The 27,260-nt window shown below is 30.7% G+C and overlaps 3 protein-coding genes and 1 non-coding gene across 7 annotated transcripts; 3 read left to right on the top strand and 1 right to left on the bottom strand.

Moving 5' to 3' along the window:
- The first annotated feature begins 5,228 nt into the window (after nucleotides 1-5,228).
- LOC107022556 lies at nucleotides 5,229-7,005 on the top strand. The gene is made up of 2 exons (XM_015223144.2): nucleotides 5,229-5,354; nucleotides 6,233-7,005. The coding sequence occupies exons 1-2, from the start codon at nucleotides 5,319-5,321 to the stop codon at nucleotides 6,929-6,931; spliced, it is 735 nt and encodes a 244-aa protein (XP_015078630.1). The 5' UTR covers nucleotides 5,229-5,318; the 3' UTR covers nucleotides 6,932-7,005.
- A 2,364-nt stretch (nucleotides 7,006-9,369) lies between these two features.
- Nucleotides 9,370-20,155, top strand: LOC107021051 (UDP-galactose/UDP-glucose transporter 5B-like). 4 transcript variants are annotated; one of them, XM_015221628.2, is made up of 12 exons: nucleotides 9,370-9,465; nucleotides 9,538-9,691; nucleotides 13,454-13,567; nucleotides 13,758-13,850; nucleotides 14,040-14,105; nucleotides 14,587-14,685; nucleotides 15,864-15,943; nucleotides 16,680-16,792; nucleotides 18,085-18,173; nucleotides 18,300-18,386; nucleotides 19,550-19,618; nucleotides 19,711-20,155. In XM_015221628.2, exons 2-12 carry the CDS (start codon nucleotides 9,581-9,583, stop codon nucleotides 19,828-19,830), a joined length of 1,041 nt encoding a protein of 346 aa, XP_015077114.1. In that variant the 5' UTR covers nucleotides 9,370-9,465; nucleotides 9,538-9,580; the 3' UTR covers nucleotides 19,831-20,155. The 4 variants fall into 4 exon arrangements, with proteins under 4 accessions (XP_015077114.1, XP_027773664.1, XP_027773665.1 ...); XM_027917864.1 differs by having other exon boundaries at nucleotides 9,383-9,465; nucleotides 9,548-9,691; XM_027917863.1 differs by having other exon boundaries at nucleotides 9,373-9,691.
- A 657-nt stretch (nucleotides 20,156-20,812) lies between these two features.
- TRNAH-GUG lies at nucleotides 20,813-20,884 on the top strand. The gene has a single exon. It is a non-coding gene; the product is annotated as a tRNA-His (tRNA).
- A 3,096-nt stretch (nucleotides 20,885-23,980) lies between these two features.
- Nucleotides 23,981-25,768, bottom strand: LOC107021924 (exocyst complex component EXO70H1-like). The gene has a single exon (XM_015222639.1). It carries the CDS (start codon nucleotides 25,766-25,768, stop codon nucleotides 23,981-23,983), a length of 1,788 nt encoding a protein of 595 aa, XP_015078125.1.
- Between the last annotated feature and the right edge of the window lie 1,492 nt (nucleotides 25,769-27,260).

Here is a 27,260-nt window from a genome sequence, read left to right as displayed (position 1 = left end):
TATATATATATATTTGGACACGAAATATGCAAACAAGCTCATAGTTTAATTGAATTATAAATAAATTTCATCATTAGATGTTACAGGGTGTTTAAAATTTATTTTAGATACATGTAATATGATATATACTTTTTATTTGAACAGAACAACACTTAATTAATTAGTAATCGAAAAAGAATTATAAGAACGAAACGAATTGAAAGCTCACTTATGTAACCAATTAGAAGAAAAATTATATTTTTTTAATTGTTTATTTTTTGGGTCAGGTATACGTCATATGCTCTGAAGTTGTTAGGGCTACATATTGATTGATTCCGTTTCATTTGAAGTTTACCGATATGACTTATTTATTATCAGTTTTTAGACATGTTAAATTATTATAGAATTGTTAAGATATTGACTCAGTTTTTAGACATGTTAAATTATTATAGAATTGTTAAGATATTGACTTATCGATTATTGATTTGTCGGTGGTTGATTGTTGTCAGTTTAACCATTCAAGATTTGACACTCGAAAAAATCATTGAAAATATTTTTAAAAAGAAATTAAAAAAGAAGACAAACTAAAGAAACCATACACATAAGTTGATATATTGTATCTTGTTAAAAAAACCATTGTCAAAATATAAAATAACGTAAAGTTTGAGACAACTTAAAATAAAAATATCATGAAACTTAATTCTAAAAGCCTGTTTGGCATTGCCTTGGGAGGCCAGAAGTGCCAATTTTGGAAAAATAAAATATTGAATAATTAAGCGATTGTCAAAATAATAAAAGTGCAGAAACTGTTTTTCTTACTGTTGAAAAGAAGCTAAAAATTTGTCCAAAAACAAAAAATTATGTTTCTTAAGATTAAAATATATTTTTCATAAATACATATTTATCAATATATTCCCAATTAATTAATTAACATATTTTATAAGTTTACTCAAATTTTATTTAAGATTTTTTTTATTTTTATATAATAAATTTATAATTTATTTTACGTTTATATATTATATATTAGTTTGCGTATTATTTTGCATAATTAGGAAAAAGGTAACAATAATATTTTCCAAGATTAGATGAAAGAAAAAAAACAATAAAGATTTTACCCTCCCAAAGAAGGTATAATATTTATTGAAATTTTAATATGAATATTTAATTTAATAAAAAAATTAATGAAAATTTTATAATAGATATTTAAAATAGTATCTCTATATAAAATAATCTTCATATTAAAACTAAATTAATAGTTGTCTCCTTTTTGTAACTTAACTCTCAAAATAACTTTTTAAAAAGATCAATCAAACACAATTTGCTTATAAAAACATTTTTCAAATGCATCATCCATACACAAATTGTTTTTTTACAAAAGCAGTTTTCTGAAAAGTCATTTAAAAAAATGCTTCTAAAATTAAGGTGGTTTTAGCAGAAATGTCAAACAAGCTCTAAGTCAATCACTTTATATATCAAATGGTATACATATAATTGTTTAATTTATTATCGGGTTATCAGTTAACCCGTTAAGAAAAAGCTTCAAACTGTCAAGAACCTATAATCCGGTAATAATAAAAATTACGAATGTTAAATCAATAATCCGTAACCGATAAATCAATAAAAATAATTTGATTTACGTTATCAATTTCTATTCGATTTTGAACAACACTAATAAAGTTGTTAAACGCATAATTTACTACTCACTTATTAAAAATCACGTTATTTTAGATATACAAAATTTATTACATTCTTATCGCATGTATTTGATCTGATCACCAAATACATGTACATAGCGAACTAAAAATAATACGAATGGTAATTTATAAGATTATTATATTCAGATGTTATTACGTACTTACTTAGACAGTAAAAATTATATTATTTCCTCAATTTTTTTTTTGATAGTTGCACTTTCCTTTTAGTGAGTTTTATACCGTTTAAAATCAAATTAAACGAGTACTAAATATGGAATGAAAATCAATATAAAATAATGATGATAATTTTGTAGCAAAATATGACAAACTTAATAGCTTCCAATTTCTATAGCCAAAAAGTTTGAGAAGCTAAAAGGGGACGTGGCAGCAATATTATAAATTCTTTTATTTTATTATAATTAATAAACATGAATTTTACTTAATCAGTAACAATTTCATTTTAACCATTTTCCTTAATTCTCTAACAATTTCATTGAACATATTGTAGTTTATTTACACACTTAATATTTTTATACCAAATCACACTATTTTACCATGTCTAAATGATGAATTAAATGTTTTATTTAATCATTCATTAAGTAGATTTTTCTTTATGTAAACATGTTTTATATTCTTTGGTTGTGTTTAAACACTTAAGTAATGTGCTTATTTTTTATTCATGTGAGATATCGTAAGGGAAGAGTCGAGTCAGGTCGAAGAATTTATTTGATTTTTTTAAAAATACAAAATCACACTATTCATATATATGATTAAAAAATATTTTCTTATATTTATATAGTAAAAATCGATTTTTATTTGATTTTATTTTGGATGTGTATTTATATTTCATATTTTAAACTCTTTTGAGTAAAATTCGAGTGATATAGCCAACCTTACTAATTAGAGTCAAATTTCAACTAGATAAGGGTACATATAAATGAATATCACTAATTTTATTTTCCATAAAACATTCTTTTAATTCGTGACAATTCTTGTTAAATAATTATAGCAAAATATAAGTAAAACATTTTTATATCTGTCAGTCAAAAAAATTTGAGAAACTAAAGTTTAAAGGAAAGAGCTTAATTTACGCCATGATTACATATATTTGCCTTGCAAGGGCTCGTTATTTGTTACGTGAAATAAGACAAAATATTTTAAAATTAAATTTTGCGATTAAAATTATATCATATTTAATTGAAAAATATATAAGTGTATATATTCAACCACACAATATAAATTTTATTATTATAATCAAATCATTAATATTGCAACTTGTAACATTTAACATAGTGCGTTATTATTTTATCTCATTGATAAATTTATCCCAAAAGTATAATTTTAGGACTATAAATCCGATCAAAATAACTTTGTCCTCTGACCCAACGACCCTAATAGAATAATTCATTATGAAGGCCAAATTTTCTTTGAATCAATTTTTTATAATTATATTTACCATTTAAAAACAGTTCTATTTATAAAAAAATAAGTATCTCCTCATAGCAACTATTTTTTTTTTTGGGATAATATAATAACCAGTTTTATAAAAATAAAATCTTTAATGTTAACAATAATAGATTTATAACTTTTGACCAAATATCTTAAAAATTTGATATATCATGAATTATTATAATTATGTGAATATACATTTTTCATCATTAAAAGATTCCATTCCCTTGGTAATCTAATAGCGAAGTGCTAACATTTATTTAGTATATGCACACATTATTAGAAATAAAGAGCTTTTATATTATAAATCAATTGAAACTTTGTGTTATAAACTATATGATATTTTCGTTCAATTTTCACCAAATCAATTCATTGAAAAAATATATAATGAGAAACATATTCTTATTGAAATAATAAAAAAATCTTCTGTTCTTTCATATGAACGTATTTTTTTTTTAATCCATTCAATCAAAATATCAGTAAAAATATAATTACTAAACATTTTTACGGAAAAAAATTACTGTTTTTAGGATTTTTTTTAATAGCATGAACATGTAATAGTAGATTAGGTATTAAACTTTTATTAGATTACTACAATAACTTCCCCATGGAATTTTCATTTATTAGACGGTGCTTGTAAATTCATTTTTCTTCTTCAATAGTGAACACGACTTATCATATTTTTTTTATATCATATATATTTTTTTGGGATAAGCTGTAGCCACCATGTAATAGAGACATCTCCAAATAAATGAATAAAATAAAAAATGGCTTTTTTCAAAATTGGGAACAAAATAAATTTCAAAGTAGATTGAGTAAAGTTTTGGTTAATATTTTTTTTAATTATTTCCAACTGGATATTTAAATTTAATGTAACAATAAAATGGTAAACAAACAAAACCGTGTAAAAGTACAGCTTGCTTTTATATCCACATATATATAAACATATAGATAAAGGAGAAATTATTTTTTCAAACTCAATGGAATATTTAAGGAAAATCTAACTGGATTTTAGTCATTGACAATATCATTTATTGTAGTACTATTATTTATGAAAGAGAGAGAATTACTACTTCTACGAATTCACTCTTTGTGCACTCTAAAAATAACGATGATAAATTTTTTTAAAATTTTAAATTTTATGTATTGACATTGAATCTTTTTAACATTATTGGACTGTTAGTGTCATCTAAATAGTTTGATTAATGATAAAGACAAAAAAATTCAAAAAATTTATGTTTTTTTTAAAAAAAATTAATTTTAATCTTATGTATAATGTAATTATTTTCAACATGCGTTTGACATTCATTATCTTTTTGATTGATCTAACTGTAAATAGTTTAGTCAACGGTGAAATCAACATTTTCAATAAGATAATTTTAAAATATAAAAAAATAAATGTATAAAGAAGTTGGTAAATTTAATATTCATTATATATATATATATACAAAAATATTTTTAACTTTATATATAATATATTTTTTTGATAAATGCCGAAATCAACATTTTCAATAAGATAATTTTAAAATATAAAAAAATAAATGTATAAAGAAGTTGGTAGATTTAATATTCATTATATATATATACAAAAATATTTTTTAACTTTATATATAACATATTTTTTTGATAGAAAAACTTTTGAATGTTCAACTCTCTTCTACCCCTAGCTTAACCCATGAGTTCGACATTCATTATTTTTCGAGTGATCTAATAGTATAAAGTATTTATTTTATATTTTAATTTATTAATTTGATTTTGATTTGACATAAAATTTATAAAATAAAAAGAATTGATTCATCTGTCCTTACATTTACAGATTTATAGAATGTATCTATATAGTACTCTCTAATTTTGAAATAAAAGAGTTTTCAAAAAAAGGAAAGATATATTTTCTTAGTCAAATTAAAAAAAATAAAAACAAACAAATTAAACAGACGTAAAATCTTTTAAATTTTATGTTTATGGAAGGTCTTTATTAAGATTCCATAAATAATTTTGCCTTTTCTATGGTGGGGATTGGTTGGTCCATGCTACACCTTCTTTTGTCCTTTTTTGTTCCTTGTTTCCTTCTATAAAATATACATATCACAACTCACTCACCTCTTATATAAAAAAACTTCCCTCTCAATATCTTTTCAATATTATCTTCTCTTTTTTCCTCTACTTCTTCTTTCAAGTTCATACCAAAAAAAAAAAATGGAAGAATTTGATTCTTTATGGAGTTACCAAGAGGTAAGTCATTTATTTTTTAAATTGGAGTTCTGTTTGATTATATTTTAATTGTTTGTTACTGATAGCCTTTTCTTGAATTCGTAGAGTCGAATTTGAGTTAACTCATCTTCAAATTGTCCAATTTTTACTTTGTTTTTGTATGTAAAGTACTGATGAGTTATTGAATTGGGCAATACTGAAGTAAATGATGTTTGAATTTTCATTTTTTCACGATGGGTGATTTTATAATATTGGATTGAAACGAGCTTAAATAGAAATTTATGGACCATTTGAGTTCATACAATTTGGATTGAGATGCAGTAGTAATTGTTTTTTAATGTAGGTTTAGTGGTTTACTACACACTGTAAAACTTTTATAACTAGTGTCATAGGGGTAATTTTTAGTGAATTTTAAGGATTAATCATTGTTCATATTTATTTCCCCTGTCTTAGTTTATGTGCTACTTGAAAATCAAATAAGTTTTTTAATTATATTCTTAAAATATGTCTTTTAGGTATTTTAAATTGTTAATTACTGTGACATATATACTCTTTTCGTAGATTCCAAAAATATAAAATTTTCTATAATTAAATTTATCTTTGATATTTAAAAATTTGACTTTCAAAATTCGAACAGTGCCACTACTTTTCTAATTTTATAATATTTGGAGTTGACTGATAAGCTCCATGACCTTCCAATTGGCCCCTCTTTATGACTTTGCTAATACTCCCAACTTTTGAATATAACTTATTTATATTCTAAAAATTATTTTTAAAAAAATACTAGTAGTTGCATTTGAAAATTCTATTAATTGCATTCATTATATTACTATTTCTTTCATGACTATGTGAAAATGAGTTACAAAAACTAATTATTGTTTTTGTGACTTTTTTTGTAGACTATGGATGAAATGAAACAAAAGCTTTTATACACAAGTCTTGAAGTTGAAAGACTCAATATGGAAGCAAGTGAAGAAAAGAGGAAGAACAATCAACTAATCCATCTCATTAAATTAGCTTATCAAGAAAGAGATGAAGCAAAAAATCACCTACACAAATTACTCAACAAAATAAATCAATCTCAAATCATCAACATTGATAGTACTACAACTACTACAACAATTGAATCAAATAGTCTTAGTGAAACATACAACAATTCATCATCATTATCTCCTATCGAGTCATTTTTGGACGTTGTTTCGTCTCCTGAACAATACAACACTCTTCCTCTTATCGCGCAACAAGTAGAGAATGATGATGATCAAGGTTCGTTGATTATCGATAGACTTGTCAAAGGAAAGACATTGCCTCAACAAGGCAAGTTTTTACAAGCTGTGCTTGAATCAGGTCCACTATTGCAAACATTACTTGTAGCTGGTCCGTTACCTAGATGGCGTAATCCGCCTCAATTTAAACCGTTGCATATTCCTCCTGTTACGATTAAAAATTGTGAAGGTGTCATGATGAATGATTGTTATGGTTCATCAGTGATCAACAATACTCAACCTTATTTTGACATGGCTTGTGCATCATCACCTTACTTAGGTCCAAATTGTAACAATTTTGTCCATATAAACAAGAGACAAAGGTTGCAGTGACACTATAGTTTTGTATAAAACTCATTTTTTTTAGCTTTTAATTTAATGATTACCATCTATGTTTCAACTTTTTATTTTTGTTCGCTTGGTGATTTCTTTTCATATGTTATAAGCAAGACTTACTGTTAGAAATAGGAAAACAGACCAATTGCATAAGTATTGACTTTGCCATGAAAAATCACAATCTTATCGAGATGTAGTTCGACATATTGCTGATGAAAGTTTTGTTTTACGAACAGATGTGTTTGTTCAATTTAAAACCTCCAAAAGGTAGCATATAGTTAATGTAGTAGTCAAGAAAGCAACTTTATGTTGTTTGGTTACTAGAAAATATATTTTGAGCATGAGCGGATTCAGAACACACAACCTTTAGGACATTTCACAACATTTTAACCACTAGATCAAACTTTTAACTTGTGTGAAGAGGTGTCAATACTCATATATTTCAATTTAAGACCTCCAAATATTACCACTAAATCAACAACTACATGGTACACACTAAATATTTGATGGGAGGTAGCATATATATAGTTAGGGATCGCAATAGGGTGGTGCGGGGTGGGGTGATGTGGGTTGAGCTTAATTCGCAAAATTTTCAATCCGCCCAGCATAGACTCGTTCCGCATGAACCGGGCCCTACGTACTTTTTGTTTGGTATTTTCTTTTTCTAGTTAAGTTTTAGTCTAAAAATAAATTCATTTTTTATTAAGTTATATTAATTTAATAAGATAGTGAAATTTCTTTTTAGAGGTTAATTTGGACACACGTACAAAATTGAATTACTTTTATTGGACTATTTTTATTTACTATCTTGAATATTTAGTAGTTTTTAAGAAATTATCCTAATAAATAACGTTCTATCACTCTTATAACATTAAAAAAAAAGTTACAATTAAACACATATAAAATAACATATATCCAAAATCCTTTTTAACAAAACCCATTTCAACCCATCCTGCATCCCACCCGCCCCGCTTCGCCTTTCATTAATTTTAAAAAAATCCACTTCAACCCTCCCGCATCCCACCCACCGTGCACAACCCGACAACCTCAAACCCGTCCCCCCCCCCTCTCACCCCTATCCCCTCATTGCCATCCCTGCACATAGTTAATGTAGTAGTCAACAAAGCAACTTAGTTTATGTTGTTAGTTTGTTAGAATTTTTTTTTTTGAGTCGTGATTCTTGAATTTTAAAAGGTGTAAACGAAAAGTGAAGTGTTTTTGTCCAAAAAAAACAGATAAAATTTGAATAACACATTCACATCGAGTGAGTGAGCTGTGACTTTTTTTGATAATACACAATAATATGTGTTGATAATATCCTTTGTTAGCTATATACATAAAAGAACTTTTCTCATTTTTTAGTTTTTGATCCTCTATTTTTTTTTCTTTTGGCACATTAATAATTATCATGTGATTTACTATTGTCGAGTGAGCTAGAAATTCACCACAAATTATGGTATAGCTACATCAATAAATAAAGGGAAAATTGTATATAATGACGAATTAATAAATCAAATTAAAATTTATAATCACACTTTGATTTAATGTGCCCTGTAGCAAACTGTTTGCTAATCTCCTCTCTCTTTTGAACTCTCGCTTGCCACTCTCCCTCTCTCGCTCCATCTCTCGTTCGCTTCCTCTCGCTTTTATACAAACACAAGTGTATAAAATGTGTTTCTGTTTGTATAAAGCGAGAAAAAGTCTGTAAATATATATATATATATATATATATTTTCATTCCCCTCTCTCTCCTCTCCGAGATCTCGCTCGCCACCCTCACCTCTACACTTACACAAACAGCAACAAAATGTAAAAATTGCGTTTTTATTTGTATAAAGCGAGAGAAAATTGTACATACATTTGTAAAAATTCATATATTTTCGTCCTATACACTTATAATTATACAATACAAATATTCCTCTGCCCAATTTTTTTTTGTCTTTCTCTCTTTATCGTTTTATACATACACAAATTATACAATTAATTTGTGTACAACTGCAAACTTTGCTATAACATACAAATATGAATTTTATACTTACTATATGTGAAAGTTATTCATAAAATTTTTTTTTAGCATATATTCATTACCTTAACTCCTTGATCAGAATAATTTTCTTAGATATACTATAGATTTAGTGGAAAGTTTGTACTAATCATCAACGATCAAATGTTCAATACCAAGAGCATATAACTTTTACCTTAGCATTATATGCTTATAAGTATTTGTTAGATTAATCAAAATACTTTAAAAATATTTAGATATCATTTTAATTAAAATCATTTAAACTAAATCGATTCAAATGAATTTAGAAAATGTTCACCGAACAATTTCAACTTGAAGTTTCACTGTCCGTACCGTTACAGTCACAGAGTGGGTCCCATTCATCTGACGTGTATTAGCGAAAAAATGAATTATCAAAAAGAGGAAAGCGGTCTTTCCCTCAGTCTAAAACCTCATTCTTCTCTGAGTAAAATCACCGGCGATCTGCAGAACGGAACTCCGGCGACCTTCCGTAGACTTCTCATCCGTGGTGATCTTCCTGTTTCTATTTCTCCTTTATCCCTTTTATACATTTATATAACGTAAAACGAAACACACACAGCTGCATATAGGTGTTTTGTGTGTTGTATTGCTGGGTAGATTTGATGGATATGGCGGAGTCATTATCGGCGCCGTTAAAGGACAACAAGCTGTTCAAAGGAGTTTTTGCTGTGGGCGGAATCATGTCTACTCTCGTCATCTACGGAATATTACAGGCATATTTCTCATAATCATCATCTTCATTACATATTTTATGTGATTAGAAATAAGTGTGATCATACTTTGTATATATTTCAATTTAAATGACTCTATTTGACTGAGCATGGAGTTTGAGATATTGTTTCAGTGGTAGCGAAAGAAAATAGCAAATTGATGGTTGCAAAGTCGGTTTGATATAAAAAGTACATCATTTTTGTAGTTTGAATTTTGTTTAATTTGAATGATTGGAACTAGTGATAGTTTGATTGAAAAGAAATGGTGCAATCGCGTTGGGGATGTTCTAAAACAGAAAGAATGTCAAATAAAGTGAAACAAATAGAGTATGTTCTACATTATGAAAATGTATTATTGCTTTAAGTACCATTGTATTGCTCGGTACTTATTTTGGTAGGAGTGGTAAATGTAACTGTACAATATTGTTAAGGGCTTTAGGAAGAGAGTACTACAGATGACCGTAAGGGAAAAGGAATATGAGGGGGATATACTTGCAACTTTGGTAATTTATTCAGATGTAGTTGACATAAAAAAGGGGGAAAATAAGCTTTAGTTATTAGTGTATACTACGTAGAGCATTTGAAGACGTTTTTGTCTAATGCGTTGGAACATTGTTGAGTTGTTTATCCGACATCAGATATACAAAGAAATAGAAAGGGTTTTGAAAGGTCTTGGTTGACTCGACTCATTGCCGCTAGATTTTGGTTTAAATATTTAGATTCTTTAGTAGGTCAAGTTGGCAACCTTTGGCACACCAATATTCATACTCGTAGCTCTACATGGAGTCGTGTGTGAACCTCTGATTTAGATTACACTTGCAGAAGGACATCGAGTTATATATAAAAGGCTCTCATTGAATAAGCAAGTGTATCTAAAGGAGTTGAAAAAGGATTGGATAACCACTCTACTCATTGCCTTAAAGTTTTAGGTTGAATATGTAGATTCTTGTAACAAATTTGATAATCCGAAAAGCTTTTGATGTTAAGTATGCAACAGGAGGAAGTGGAGGAATAGCTTTGGGTATTTAAGCTTTTAGAGCATTGGGCAAGTTCTTGCCTAATATGCTTTAGTTTTGCTAATTTTAGAAGTTTAAGTGTTCCATTTCTTACTAGGAGTCAATGAAAGGAACATTTTTGGTATTAAATTCTAGTGTAAAGCATTTTCAATTTATTTATTTTAAAGGACTTGGTCCCTCATGATTTATCTATGGATAGGTAGAGGTAGATCAAAGAAATATTGGGGGGACTCGCACTTGCAGCTTATCAAGGACATGATCTATGGAGGACACGAATTAGGGTAGAAGGTTAGTAGGTAGAAGTGCGCTATACTAGTAGGGATGAGTGCATTGTCTTGTTGTCCTACTACTAGTCATAGTTTTAATCTTGTAGTTTCTTTTTCTTCGATTTCTGTTACTATATGTTGTTTTGTGTAGTTATAGTATTTTATTAATGTATTATTTGTTGTAGTATAGAGTACTATTCTGCTACTATCTATTATTTTTGTTACTTTTTGTTGTCTCTTGTACTTCCATTACATCTTTTTCTAGACTGTTTTGTCTTTAAGCTGAGGGTCTTATCAGAAACAGCCTCTCTACGGTAGAGGTAGAGGTAAGATCCGTGTAGGATGTACCCTCCCTAGACCCCACTTTGTGGAACTTAAGTGAGTATTGTTGTTGTTGACTTCTCCCATCATGATTGTCTTCAGTTTTCTGAAATTCCGGTCCTTCCTGGGATTGAAATAGGCTTATTCTATGTTGGTGAAAGAACACGATAGGGAGTCTTTCCAATTTGATATTGCAGTTTCCATGTATAATGCTATCCTGATATGGTTTTGTTGTATAGTTTCAAATTCTTTTAGTACTCAAGATTTGTGCTTTCAAGGGACTCAAAGGATTTTACAGAGGAAGCCACAAGGTGCGGTGTGTCCTGCAGGACAAGTTCTGTTCTAAATAAATTCTTATAAGTGCATTATATAGTCAGTAGAGGCCTGCAGGAAAAGCTCTGTTCTAAAGAATCTCTTGATAAGCAAGTTAAAAGAGGCACAAAGACCTCATGTATGAGAAATATACATGCAAAAGAACTATTGAGGTATTTCTCTCTGCAAAAATTGTGCCAATACAAGTCAGTATGATTGAGCTACGTCACTTCATTCATCTGCCTATACAATATTTTGGAAGTATGGATCTCATGTAACACATCTGACATACTCATTTGTGATATTACTTAAATAAAGCTGCTAAAGTTACCATCACTACATGTTTGATGTTTCAAGAAGAACTCAAAGATGGAGGGTTGTTCTCTCTTCAAACCAATCCATAGATGACGAGTATGAAACTGTTTCAGCGGGATAACTGGGGTTCTGGGCTCTACTACATTTCTCTTACAAGCATAGTGTAGGGCTTGTTGTGAATGGGCAGTGGCTATGAAATCTATGTTGTGTACAGTTAATCTATATGTGTGTAATGAATTTCCAAAACATAGTAAGTAGCTACAATTGTGTAATTCCAGTGTTCAACCATTCCCTAAGACCCTAACAATGGAGTCCGTGACTTTGAAGGGCATTATTAAGTCAAGCAACCGAAACCGAGAACATAAACTTATATATGAGCTAATTTTAACTAACTGATCAGCTTGGATTATTCCTAGCAAGACCGTCTTGCAGTTTACTCGCTAGTGTCATCACTCATTGGATGAACCATCCTGTTTGTGCCAGTTGAGTACGTTTGTCAGAGACTCAGGCAAAAAGCTTTGTACCTTACCACAGAAACTTTGCTATCAATAATGTCTGGCCCAGTTGCTCCCAGTTGACTTAACCATTTGATATCTGACATTAAGAGGAAGAGAAGCCCTTTTGAGTAAGGGCTCTTGAATTAGAGCTAACTCACCTTCTTCTATTTCTACCAAAAAAGAAAAGCAAAAAAGAAAAAGAATTGAAGGGGAGCACATGGAGGAGAGGAATAGAGCATAGTACTATATTTAGCATGCTTTAAAACAAATTAGCATAAAGGAAAACTACAAAATTTTAGGTTCTTTCATTAATAACTAATAAGTAGTCTACATTCACTTATTCTCTCTAGCAGTTGTCACTTTTGCAAATTTGTTCCTATGCCCATTTCCAAAGTTCAAGTGCTTAGGCTATATGGCCCTAACTAACACTTAACCCGAGTATGTTGTCAGTTGTAATTTAAACATCATTTCAATTCTACATTGGGAGCCACATCGTGTAATATAGTCATCTAAATTCTACTTAGGCAGCTTACCAGTATTACACATAAAACAACTCTTCTCTCTGTGTTTATATGTCTCTTTTCTGTTTTCAATTGATTCTCATGCAAAATCTGCTAATTTTCTTTCTTTTACTTCCAGAGTTTACCTGTTAAATAGACTCATAGTAACTTATACCCCCCCGCACCAAAAATGAAGGATTGATGTGATCATATAGGAAGCAACTGTTGACAATGATCTTTATAGCATTCACTTCCTTGATCTATATCCTCTTCAGTTTCTTAAATTGGAGATGCAACTTAGTACAAAAGGGCATCTTCTCTGGTTAACACAAGTAATTTGAGGTTTCGTCTGCACTTTGTTTCTTTAGCTTGCATATTTCAGGGAAATGGCATCTATAAGTATAGCAGCATCTATGCGCTGTTCAACTGGTTTCTTTGATCTCATGTTTAGTCCCATATTTATAAAGCACTTTTGCGTTTAAGTTGGATATTGCATATTTTTATTTCCTTGACATGATGATGAAATTTGTTCTTGCAGGAAAAGATCATGAGAGTTCCTTATGGACCAAACAAAGACTATTTTATATACTCATTATTTCTTGTCTTCTGCAATCGGATTACCACCTCTGCAGTCTCTGCTGGAGTTCTATTGGTACAATTCCAGGCTATAAGCATAGATGACTTATTTATCTAATACTGCAAATGTACCGTTCATGATTCCAATCTCTTTTGAGAGCCTCTTGACGAGGCAGGGAATGAAATCTTCAGTATTTGACAAGTGATTCTTGGGAATTTTGTCACACACTGTACTAAGCATTTGCCTCCAATTCTTTGATTTGCAGGCAAGTAAGAAGGCATTGGACCCCGTAGCTCCACTCCATAAGTATTGTCTTGTTTCTGTGTCTAACATCCTTACAACAACTTGTCAGTACGAGGCAAGTTTTATCGTTTTCCTTATGGTTACATGAAAATGAAGTAAAAGACAAAGGAGAATACATATAGTAAACATTAACAAACAAGATTGTGAAAAGCAAAAAACAAACACATATAAGATTTGGACAGATAAAACTTGGCAAATGTGAAGTAATATCTAACAAGTACTGATAGTTTTGATTCTTGCTCAGGCTCTCAAATACGTCAGCTTTCCTGTTCAAACCCTGGCAAAATGTGCCAAGATGATACCTGTAATGGTAAGTTAACTTGCCATTTAGGTTGTGTTGTAATTGCTGGAAAATGTAGTTTATATAATTCCTGGTAAGACTGGTTTGGAATTATGTAGTCAGCTTCAATTATATAATTTGTTTGAGTGTTAGCATTGCTGTTCAAAGGCTTGTAGCTATGACTTCTGGCCCATGATACCATATCCATCTATTTGAAACAATGAAATATGAATTTACCCATTAGTATGAAAAATTTAACTGGTGAAACACTAAAACTAAAGTTATAAGGTGTTTTCTAGGTAGTCTTTTGGCTATTTTAGGACATATAATTTCAATAAAACCACCTCATTTGCTAAAGTTAAAAGTTACCTTTTTTCATTTGTTATTCTGCCTCTTTGCATCTCGTAGTTTTACATTGTCTCACCTGCAATGTTTTGTTTATACAAGTAACCTATTGAGTATGCTTCCCAATTTGATACTCATCTTACTTTTGCCTTTTGTATTCATGCAGATCTGGGGCACTATCATCATGCAAAAGAAGTACAAAGGACAGGACTATTTCGTGGCATTCCTAGTCACACTTGGCTGTTCATTATTTATTCTATATCCGGTAATAACTAATGTCTTCTTTGAATCACCTTTGTGTTTCTCTGAATTGCCACTAAGCCAAATAGGAATTATTTTGCATCAATCCTTCATAAATCTTTTGCTTTGTATTAACCTTTTCTAGTAGCCATGATTTAGGAGCGGAGACGTTGTCACAAAAGACTTGTAATCTCTGGGAATCTTGCAGATTTAGGGAAAAATAGAACACAATGGAAGTAAAAGTTCCATATATGTGAGATACCATCTGGATTAAGACACAATCATGTTGGTAACCTTACAGTAAGGTCCAATGTGTGCTGGAGTCATTTTAATCTTCTACATCTGTATGCCATTAGAAAATATGAAGAACTATTAGTGCTAGACAACCTAAAAATTATTGGATATTGGAAAAATATGGTTCCAAATGGGACCCCAACTATAGAGCGTGGGATTAAGGTATAGTTGTTATACTGGATCTTCAAAAACTCGGAGATATGGAAACATACATTTCTAATGGACAGGTGCAATGGCCTAAATATGTTATGAGCTCTGAATGAGGGATTACTGGGTTGAAGTTCCTACCTCTTCTATTTGGAAGACATTAAATGGGCAACTTCTACTGCACCTCCAGGCTCCCTAGAACTTTCATGCTGACCTGAAACACCAGAACAAATAGTTTACTGATTCCATATCTTTCGAATGAACGATTGCATGACATTATACTGTTTAACTTGTTGAGGGACTGTTTTGAAGCCAGGTATTTTATCCTGATAGTCCATAATAAGTGAAATGTTGGGGTATGAAAAATGCTTAAGGACATAAATTAAAGGCTACTTTCCTCTATTACCCTTTTGATTATTTCCAAACTAGTCTCCTAGAAAATGTGAAGTAGTTAAGAACCTTATTAAATGAAGGTTAAATATGGAAAAAAGTCCCGGCAATTTTCTTGAACTTTGAATTATTCACTTATTTTGAACTATAAAAGAAGTCCCAATAATTCACTTAATATGGACTAGAGGGAGTATAATTTGTTAGCCCGAAACAGAATTATGTTCTAGCGGCTGATTCTTCAAACTAATAAACGGACTTACTAACAAGATTATTGTTCTGGCACATGCTTTTGTGCTGGGTAGTGTTCAGAATATTTTTCCTGTGCAGTTATATCCTCGAGGCAATATTTTTACATTTTGTTTTTGGTTCTAGGCAGAAGGGGACACTATCCCATACAGTAGAGAAATGGAGAGCACCATTTGGGGAGTCTCTCTTATGATGGGCTATCTTGGGTATGAATTGATATAATCCAACATTTTAAACCTTTGGTCATTGAATTAATGAATGTTAAGAGAACCAGGTGGATTCGATTAACTTGAGACTTTCTTGAGAATGTGTGCCGGAGATCTAGAAAACTAGGTTCAAGCTTTCCATCTCATATCTTGTATTTGAATTAGTTTTGTTTATCTTAAAGGTTCTTATAGTGTTATCTCTTTTTCCTTCCTTGTTATACTGTCTTTCACCTTATTCGCTAAGATATCCAGAAAAAATAATCTGACTCCTAATACTCTATGATTGGAGCATCCAAGTCAATCAAAGGTGGAAAAAGATCAGAATGTGCTTTATAGACCGTATGAATGACTAACAATTAATACATAAAAACTAGAAAGTTATCTTTTGTTAAATTTCTGGTGAACAAATTATATGTTACTTGGCATATCAAATCCATCTCTTTTGCTTTCACAACAAATTTTTACAAATCTATTTACCTGATGCTATTGCTCAATGAGCTCTTTTAATTGTTCACTAGCAGAGGAGTTATTTTGAGATAGTAGGAGTCAAAAATAAAAATATCAAACCTTCACCCCACAAGCAGATACAAGATTCTAATTTAAGAGGCAAATATACCCTTATTGAGTTCTCTGTTTCATTAGTTTGTATTAAAAGGAGAAATTTAGTTATCTTAGAATTGAATAGTAGTTTGTTAGCTTCTGAAACAAGGTTTTAATAAAGCACTTGATCTCACAGGTTTGATGGATTTACGAGCACATTCCAGGATAAACTTTTTAAAGGCTATGATATGGAAATACACACGCAGATATTCTACACAACCGTCTGTTCTTGTCTTCTTAGTTTCACTGGTAAGATCTCATTTATTGTAGTTGCAAAACCAGTTTCTGCAACTAATGAGTAGTATGTTTGAGTTGATATAAGATTCAATATTACGCATTCAAGGGTGTGGCCTAGTGGTCAATGAAGTGGGTTGCGAACCATGAGATCTCGGGTTCAAAGCCTAGCGGAAACAAAAACACTAGGTGATATTTTCCCATCCTCTGGAATTAGTCAAGGTGCTGCAACCTTAACACCAGGGTTAAAAAAATTTCAATCTTACATCTACAAATTACCGGACAAGCTGCTGAGCACTTCTACAAATTTAACTATTTTGTTATTTTCCATGTCTTCTCACTAAGCTTGTCATCTCCAATAATTTCCATGGTTTTCTGGGAAGACGTACAAATCACAGTAGATGGTTAGTTGTTGGTTGAGTGTTGCCTTGCTCTCTTGTCAGATAGGGCTTGGTGTTAGTTTGGAGCACCGTATCTTCTTCTCCTTTCATACCAGTAGTATTAGTGTTATTCTCGTAGTTTCTTGTTCTTCGATTTCTGTTGCTTTATGTTGTTTCTTGTACTTTGGTTATCGTATTATTTAGCTATTGTTATTGTTTTTCTTTTAGAATGCTATGTAATCCTTCCTTATTATTTCCCCTGGCTGCTTCACTTTCGCACTTTCTTTTTTCCAGAACTGCTTTGAATTGCTTTCTTTTCTTTATTTGAGCTGAGGGTCTATCGCAAAAAACCTCTCTTCCTCCACAAGTTAGGGTGAGGCCTGCCTGCGTACACACTACCCTCCCCAGACCCCGCTTGTGGGATTACACTGGGTCTGTTGTTTTTGTTGTAGATATTTGCTGATAACATTTAAATTGATTCTATAAATTATCTGAAATGCAAATTCATGCAACAGCTGATGAGTATGAAGACTTGGTTAGCTTCCAAGCTTAAGTGTGTTTGGCCTTGAATTATGTTTCAGTTTAGATCTAAAATTTTGACTATTCATAGCGCTATGTGCCTTCCAATTTTCCTCAATGTTCGTAATAACATCCTTGCTGTGTACTGCATATTATTTGACCTTTCTATTACATGAGCGTGGATGGAAATCCGTCTCGGACATCTGCATTCACAAGTGCAGAAATTCTTGACAGCTACTTAAGAATGTAAGGTTCAATGATATGCAGCAGCTCCTAGTGTCTTTTTTGTTAGGCAGGATATTCAGTTGAATGACATTTTAAATGTTTGAGTATTCCAAGTTTGTATTAAGAATGTTCGAGTTTATGTTTCAATGACTAGATATGACTAGTGTTTTATTTCCCATTTAGGTATGATTATGCAAGGCAATCTTCTCATGGCAATTGATTTCGTATCTTGCCATCATGATTGTTTCTTTGATATTGCTCTGCTTTCGACTGTAAGTTGTTTTAAAATAGATAAATCTTGATTTGCTTAAATGGAGAAACTCTGTTCTCTGCCAAATTGCGAAGACTCGTTTCTGTCATTAAAATGTAATTATATCTGTTTACGTTCTTTGTTACAGGTAGCAACAGCTAGTCAATTCTTCATTTCGTACACAATCCGCACATTTGGTGCTCTAACCTTTGCAACCATAATGACCACAAGACAGGTAATAAGAAATAGTTTAAGGGTTTGAGAAAGTTTTATGCTCTCCACTTAGGGTGTGTTTGATATGAGGGAAGGGGAAAATGACTTCCAGGTCATTTTCTGCAGTTTGGTATGACGGAAATCATTTTTGATGTTTTGCTTTTTCTATCAAAAAGGAGAAAAATGACTTCCCTCACTTATGGGTGGAAGGTTTTTTTGGGTGAAGGTATTTCGTTAATTGAAATCATCAAGAAGGTGCAATAGTACAAAAGTACAGAGAAAGCAAAAAGATGTAACAAAATTAACTCTTTATAACTGTATATGAAGTTATGACTAGGGAGCTAACAAAGTCCGGAAAATGGTCAGTGCTGTAAACTTTTAGCTTTGATGGAGTGATTAGGCGTTGAGATTCCATCAAAACATCTTCAATTACTATCGCTCCACAATACCCAAAAAAGAAGAATTATTGCTGGGATCTTAACCAAGTCTTCTTGATGGTTTTATTACTCTCCATAGACTACAACTTCATAGGCCTCTTTCACATTGTGGCATGACCCAGAGAAGTCCAAAAATAAAAACACGTTCCACAGGCCAGCAATGATTGCACAATGTACGAAAAGATGGTCAAGTGTCTTAGGGCTATTTTGCCACGTATGACATCTGTGAGCAAACTAAAAGCCCCTTCCTTCTGTTGAGGGTATCTTGTGAAAGACAGGCTTCATTTAAGGTAATCTAGCTGAAGCAGATAAACTTTGGGTGGTAGTTTTGCCCTCCATATTAGGCTAGGAGTCGATTATCCCATTTCGAGAGTGTAGCACTTTCACAGAGGAAGTCTTGTTCTGTCCCCAGATCAAGGAGTCAGTTGTGTCTTCTACTATGAAATAGACTATCCACCTCTGATTCCTGTATCAATCTCCTGAGATTTCATGGATGTTCCAGCTATTGCCAGTTCTGTTCTGCGTGAAAGTCATTTGCTTTACGACTATCTATTCTTTTGACTTTATATTTATTTTCTTCAACTTACACTTAGACATTATTATTAGTCTCTCGTATTCAAAAGTTTCATCAAAACACTCACCAGTTAGCTGATATTAATTTTTCTGGAAAATGTTTCACTCACAAACCAAACACCATAAATATTTTCAATCCTAGGAAAATGACTTCTGCTCAATTAAATTGATGTAGTTGTTGAGCATTTTGCTGTCATGCTTGTGGTTTGGCCATCCCCTCAGCTGGGAGCAATGCATTGGAGCTGTAAGCATTTTACTTCATCGTCTCTTGGCTTTGGAAGCTGTAACTTCCATTTTCTGTTTTATGTTGTTTTACGGTTAATTTCATTTTTTCAGGTCATTGTGTTTGGGGCCCTTTATGCAAGAAGCTTCTTAAATAATACTCAAAAGAAACCACCGTTAAGTTTGGAGAAGACAGAAAATAGAGCTTCAAGTCCACCAAAAGGAAATCCATAGCTAGACCTTGAAAGATTCCGATGTTTGCAGTATAACTGATTTGACTAAAGGTGGAATAGATAGGACTTCTATTGTAGGGTCTTTAGTAACTTGAATCCAAGATTTGAAACACATTTTAACACCCATAAGCTATAGAAGTTGTGAGTTTTGTCCTTCAAGTTTCTTTGTATTCTTCCCCGTTTCTCGGAGCTATAGAAAGACTTAGCTTTTGATAGAGTTGTTAACAAACTACAGTTTTATCTTGGCAGAGCTAAAATAGATGTATTGCATTACTTAATGGAAAAAGATGACAGGTTTTATATAATATGACTCTTTGAGTGCTGAATTTCTTGTATAAGCAGATACAATATGGATGCTATTAAGACCACCGTGTCTGCTGGGCTTGTGAAAGAAAAGTTCTGCTATATTTTTGTTATAAGATGAATCGATCAATGTACCAAAATAAGTTAGACTCTATTAAGCTACTCCAAGCGTTAGTGGCGGATCTGAATTAGTACAAAAAACAAATGTGAGTATCGGACACTGAGTAGGTTAACAAGAAAAATGTGAACATTTTTAAACCTTGATTGTCCTAAACTTGGAGATCAAATTACAAAACCAATATCATGAGGTAAATGATAATTCCATGTCTGTGAAAATATCATATGCTGGTGTAACCTTTATGTAACTGAGTTTATTATTTTTCCATCGTCTCAATTTGTTTGTCTTAGTTATTATTTGAAAAGTCAAAGGATATCTATTTTTATTATAACTCTTTCAAATATTTTAGTAATAAAATATTATAGAATATTAGCGATTGTGATTCATAATGTATTTTTTTTTTATGTTATTCCTAAAATATATAGATTTTATTTTTTTAAAAAAATTAAAGAATTCATATTTGAGTTCATATATATATATATATATTTAGACAATTCTTATTCAATGTTAAATACTTATCAAAGATCACGAATTAAATAAAGTTGTAGAAATTTGTCATGTAGTGGCTGTAGTTTAGTGGTAAGAATTCCACGTTGTGGCCGTGGAGACCTGGGCTCGAATCCCAGCAGCCACACTCAACATCTTTTTACGCTCTTCAGCTTTAACATTTTCATTTTGGGCTCACCAATTTGGGTCTCCTAAGCAAAATAGACCCAATTTACAAGTACATAGACGACTCATCTAGGACTACTTTTAATTAGTTCTAAGAGAAACTAAGATAAATTCTATTAGTTTAGAGCTAATTACGTAGAAACAAATTAGTTTGCATATTACATATCTTACCCAATTTTGCTGTAATAAGATACGTTTAGATATATGTATCTCCAGATATATGATGTCAAAATTATGTGTAATTGTTCTAGATACATTGTATTTAAGTGTATTCACATGTATTTAGGATACATAACGAATCTCACTCATCTCGATCGTCACTCTCTCATGTATCTAATGTCCCATATACATGCGAATCATATCAGATATACATGTATCTAGTGTGATTAACATGTATCTTGGATCATAACAAAGCTCACCAGCCTCCCTCCTCATTTCGTTCGCCTCCCCCCCTATTTAGTGTAAATGGTAGCAAAACACATGTATCTAATTGTATCTTCCTTAATATATTGTAGGAAACTCTTAATTAGTGATAAAATACGTAGTATTTTGAAGTATAGGTAATAATGATAATATGGTAATGAAGTATGTCTAATTATGTAGTTTCTCCTAAAAAAAACACAAATTCCATTAGTTTTAGGCCTTATTACGTGCTTTTACTCTAGCTTTTGAAATTACCTTTTGTGCCACATTTACTTTGCTAGATATATGTATCTGTCATACTCAGATACGTGTATCTGAGATACATATGAGTCAAATAAGGTGCAATTGATTTCACATATCCTGTATCCAAATGTGATTCACATGTATCCTGGATACACTTACACTCTCACTCATCTCACTCCTATCACAATGACCTCTTTTCTTTGTCGCTTGCCCTTCTCTCGCCCTATCTCAATCACTTCTCTCCCAATGTATCTATATTTCAAAATGTATGTGGTGCTCATATACATGTATCTAGTGTGATTTCATATATCTACATCAGTTCTCTCGCTCACCTCTCTCTTTATGAATGTATCCGTATTTCAGAATGTATCTAATATCTTTGGCGCATGTATCTGACTTGAAATCTGGAGGAGTGATGTATCTGACTTAAAGTCTAGTATACAATTATTATTTAGTGTAGCAATATGTAATTATTTCAAACTATACATTAAATTAGCATTTATAATAGGAATATTTGGTTTTTGGGCCGGGTCATGCTAGGGATTAAATAATTTTTTCCTTATTTTTTATAATCAAAATGTTATTTGTTACAAACAATTTTGCCTTAAGTATGACAATTTTTGGTTACACAAGTGTTGTTATTAATTTTGCCTCAAATATGACATATTACTTGTGCTTGTCAAGGCCTAATTTTAAAATAGTTGTCCTAAATTTGATCTATCAACGTCTTCATAAATTTCTTTATGTTCTTCGATTGTACGGTGACAACCAAGAAGCATTGCATATTGTCGGACTTTAATGACTGAATCAAACATATTGAAATAAATTGTCATTCTATTCCTAAAACTACTTTTTCTAGTTATGTTTCCACTCATAGTATCTTTAATAAGGTGTCACATTATAAACACTTGGGGTATTGACTATAAACACAATGGTTATATGTATATTTGGTAATACATATGTGTATATTATAAATTATGATTATGCTAAATATAGGAATTGTAGGCCTCATGTATTAGGATTTGGGTAGGGGAATTAAGAATTCTGTTATTTTCTTGTGTATAAATAGATAGTATAACTAATAAGATGGGGTCAATTTTTTTCCAACTATATATTATGCTCTCATTCAATCTTTGAATTTTTTGAAAAATATTTTCTTCCATATCAAACATTATTAGTTTTTCTAATTATCCCTTAGAAATATAATGCATTTTTTTCACCCAAAAATATATATTTAAGAAACCTATATTGTATTGTAATGTATTACTAATATATATCGAAGTTTAAGGAGTTTTATTTTTTAAATTGAGTGCATGGGTAAGGAAAATAGGCGAGACAATAAGGTGAAAAATTGGATTTTTACTAATGAAATGAAAATTTAAATAAATAATTAATTGAACTATTAAAATTTTCTAAAGAAATATATTAACATATCAAGAAAAAATCTAAGATGGATCACGAATTTTCATTCAATTAAAAACACTTGTGTTTCTTCTTTTATCACTATAAGCACACGTTAACATATAATCATTAACATAATGACGTCCATATGAATTTATTTCCTAGAAATATTATATTGTCCTTTATATATATATTTGTGGTAATAATAATGACATCCTTTTGACATTTTTTTGGAACTTTTTTCAATTAGTTATTATAATAAATTTAATTATGTCCCATTGTTATGATTTTTTTTGTTTTTCTAGTCCATTTTTTTTTTAAAAACTTATTCTTATTAGTAAATTTTTAATTTCAACTTCTCAGCACGACAAGTTTAAAAACACAAAATAAAAAGAATAGTTTAAAATATTTAACATATCTTTAATTTTATTCCAACAGAACTTCATAGAAAAGTATCTCGAAAACTCTATGAAGATCGCATTAGTCTCAACGAATGAATCAGTATTTTATCACAAATCACAAGTTTCATGTTTCACGAAGTATTCATACGAAAAATGACAGTTAAAAAAGTTTTTTATCAACCACCATCTACTTCAGAAATTCCTACAAAAATTTTGGTTTATCTAGGTACTATCTAACATGTCATGCCAAAATTTAACTACTACTTTAAAACCTTTTTTTTTTCTTTCTCAATCGTAACGTTAATTTTTTGCCTATTGAAAAGAACATTTATTATAAGAAGCCGTCCAAGCTTTTAATTTTTTCGTTGGAATTAGTCAACTACTCTACTAAAATAATATACTTAATACAATAAATAAAAACACACAAATATGTAAAGACAAAATGATTTATATATTTAGTTTTGTTAGTCTGTGCCATTCAACATAACGTTTCTATGCATAATTAATTACATACAAATTAACAAATCATTTTTTTGGTTTTATCTACACAAACTCTTCTCTTGTCTCGTAAACTTTCAAATACACATAATTTATCGATCTTGTGATGTTGATGTTGACACGGACGGTGAATATGACCCGCTCCGCCCCATACTAGAGTCTGAAAAACTAGCACCAAGAAATAAATCCGATAAGTAATTTTGTAAATCATCGGGGGCAAATCGGACAATTGACTCCGTCCCGATGTCCAGTTCTCCTTGATACATCTCGTAAAAAGCTTGATATATCGAAATAATCTTACTAGCCAATGATATTTTGACGTGGTCACGGAGTTTCGGGTCAGGTATGACCCATGAAGTTTGTTTTCGATACACCTCCTCAAAACTCGAGTTGAATTTGAAGAAGTATTCCTTCACTTTAGACGGTGATATTTCCATCGTAAGATTCTCGGGTATTGATGTAACTACTTTGCTCCACCCTGTCCTCTCGTACTTTGACATATACTCCTTCACCTTCATTTCGTGCTTTGAAATCCATTCGGATCCAAGAAGAAGCTTCAAGTTCGATTCCCTAACCTTCAAAACGACGTAGTTTAAGTTGTTCGCTAGGAACAAATAGGACAACCCTACATCCTTATATAGTTGTGCTTTACCATTGAGCTTACATAGAAGGACGAGCACGAGCCACGTGAGCCGTACCACAATGGGTGAGGACGGAGAGTCCCCGTCCCCAGATGTAGGACTCAAGTAGCAAGACTCCGACAACATTTGTATTGACATTGGAGAGTAATCAACAATTATATCAGAAATCGCGCCACTATAATCACCAAGGAAAACAAGATAGTTCATAACATATCGAGTTAACGGGTGAATTCCACCACCAACCACCACCTTCGAGGAATCTTTTTGAACGGCGATTTCAAAGTCAGACAACATAGCTCTAATGGCATCACCGAGCTTACTCAGTGATGCCATTGCCTGAGCTTTGACTACCGCCATTGAATCAAATGTGAATATCGATTCGAGCTCATCCCAGAGCTCACAAAGAATCTCATACATATCCAAAACTCTAAACATTTTCTCTGGAGATAACTTTTTGAACTTCATCACCATTTCCGGGAACAAGAACAGAGTTAAAGCACCATCGTTAGCAATCTCGGAGAAACATGAATCTCTAATGTTAACAGAGGAAGAGAATACATAATTACAGAGTATTCGTTCTCCGCGAAACAGAGCAGTGACAGCAATCTTAACAGAACTTAACCAATTCTTGATTTTCGTTTCCATTAATTCCCAATCCATTTTCTGAACTTGGTAAGAATTCAATTTTTCAATCCCTAAGTAAAACAGAGTCTGATCAATCACTGATTTTCGATTAACTTTGTACAATTTTACACATTCTCTTCCATAACCAGCCGCAATCATACAATCAGCAATTGCTTTCAAATCAGCCATGACACTTTCCGAAACTTCGTCTTCCATAGATGATTTTGAAGTTCTTGATGACGACATTGTTTCGTGATCAAGGAAGTAGCTACTACCTGATAAAATGGTGTAGAATTCTTTCTGGAGTCTCTTAATAGCAATTTGAATGAGATTATGAGCTCGAACGAGTAGTTTAGAGGTAGATTTATCTTTAATAATGAACTGCATCGCGTGTTGTAAGTCGTTAACGGATTCAAGAAGGTGTTTGGCTTCTAAAGGATTGTCGCGGAAGAGATTCGCGACTCTGTTATAAGAGGTAGATGTAGAGATAGAGGAAGCGTCGAGATCCCATTTGTTGATAATTGATTGAGAATTTTGTATTGTTTCTTCCATTAAAGATTCACAAAAAGAGGTGGATGATGATGATGATTTTGATGATGAGAAAAAGGGCTTCATTTGTTATTTGATTTTTTTTTTGTTTCTTTAAGAGAAATACAGAGTAATGAGATTTGTTTGGAAGGGGGAAAGGATGAATATTTATAGTGTTAAATGTTAACAAAAGCGCGAGACGAAAACAGGATTTGAAGTTTATGAATTTAATATTCTAATTTTTTCAAGTTATTGAGTTTGAACAGAATTTATCTAACACATTAATTTCGCCTATCATCAAAGCTATCACTTACGAGTAGTATCATATTTTCACAAGTTTGTTATCAGAATTATCATGTATTCATCAACTATTTATTAAAATACATCTCAGTTATCAGTTATTTTCTTTTTTCTATTTGAAATATCATCATTGTTCAAGTAGAAAAATGAAACTGCCCTAATATATTTGGATGAAAAAATACATTATAGTTTATACAACTTTTTTTAAAAAAAACTTAATATTTAAAATATATATTTGTTTTATTTTTTTAAAAATATTTTTTTAATATCATTATAAGAAGGTTGACTGAGATGAAAAGGGGCAAGAAAATAGCTTAAGAAAGATGACGCGGTTTAGAATTGAAATGTAAAGTTCGAATGTAAAAGTATAAGTGTCAGATGTTAAATTTAATTTTTATCGTTGTAATAATATTTTGGCTATAAATTATATTTTTTAAATTATTTGTATAGTAATTTATACTTTATGATATCATATTTTTATATTAGAGTGATTTTCTTTTAATAAAACAAATAAAGAACAACTCTCATAAAAAATAATGCCGGTCATAAATATTTTTTAGATAATCAAAATTGGTAGAATAGAGATTTCATAACATTATGTTTCTTATGCGAGTTTTTCTATATATTTTTTATCATTACATTTACACTTTTTATCCATCCTTAAATGAAACATATAAATACGAAAGAAAGACATAAAGTGCCACATAAAGTTGTTTCGAATTTTTAAAAAGATACATTAACTATGTGAACGCTATCTTATACCCTAAATAATTTCGAACTTATATTATTACATTATTTTTTGATCAATTTCAAAATTTTAAAAACAAATGTCATTATACTATAATTATTAAACGACACGTGTTAATTTAATTTAAAATATATATTTTTTTCATTTTAAATTTTTCTTTATTTCTTTTTCTTTCTGTTTGACTTATTTTAATTTTAAATTCTACTTCATCTTCCCCTCCATTTCAAATATAAAAATAAGTAAAATTGATCAATAATAAAAAGTATGAGACCTAAAAAAGGAGTTAGTATATATTAATTATAAACTTTGTAATTTAATGTAAATTTGGGTATTCTTTAAATATGTTATTTTTATTTTTGAAAATAGCCGAATTAAGAAAAAAACTCAAATGGTCTTTGATCCGCGTAAAATAAGATAGTGTTTGATCATAATTTATTTTATTTTCTTTACAAAGTATATTTGAGTGAAATTTCAAAATGTATTTGATCGTATTTTTTAAGATACATCACAATATATATATATATATATATA

The sequence above is a fragment of the Solanum pennellii genome, chromosome 6 (assembly GCF_001406875.1).
Source record: "Solanum pennellii chromosome 6, SPENNV200".
NCBI classification, from domain to species: Eukaryota; Viridiplantae; Streptophyta; class Magnoliopsida; order Solanales; family Solanaceae; genus Solanum; species Solanum pennellii.
This window is presented reverse-complemented; position numbering and strand designations above follow the sequence as displayed.

What these genes read in the sequence shown, in the direction of transcription:
- LOC107022556 (XM_015223144.2), top strand. Translation starts at nt 5,319, where the DNA reads ATGGAAGAATTTGATTCTTTATGGAGTTACCAAGAG. An exon ending in CTTTATGGAGTTACCAAGAG is followed by an intron (nt 5,355 to 6,232) that starts GTAAGTCATTTA and finishes CTTTTTTTGTAG; the next exon opens with ACTATGGATGAAATGAAACA.
- LOC107021051 (XM_015221628.2), top strand. Translation starts at nt 9,581, where the DNA reads ATGGATATGGCGGAGTCATTATCGGCGCCGTTAAAGGACAACAAGCTG. An exon ending in TCATCTACGGAATATTACAG is followed by an intron (nt 9,692 to 13,453) that starts GCATATTTCTCA and finishes TTGTTCTTGCAG; the next exon opens with GAAAAGATCATGAGAGTTCC. An exon ending in ATATTGCTCTGCTTTCGACT is followed by an intron (nt 18,174 to 18,299) that starts GTAAGTTGTTTT and finishes TCTTTGTTACAG; the next exon opens with GTAGCAACAGCTAGTCAATT.
- LOC107021924 (XM_015222639.1), bottom strand. Translation starts at nt 25,768, where the DNA reads ATGAAGCCCTTTTTCTCATCATCAAAATCATCATCATCATCCACCTCT.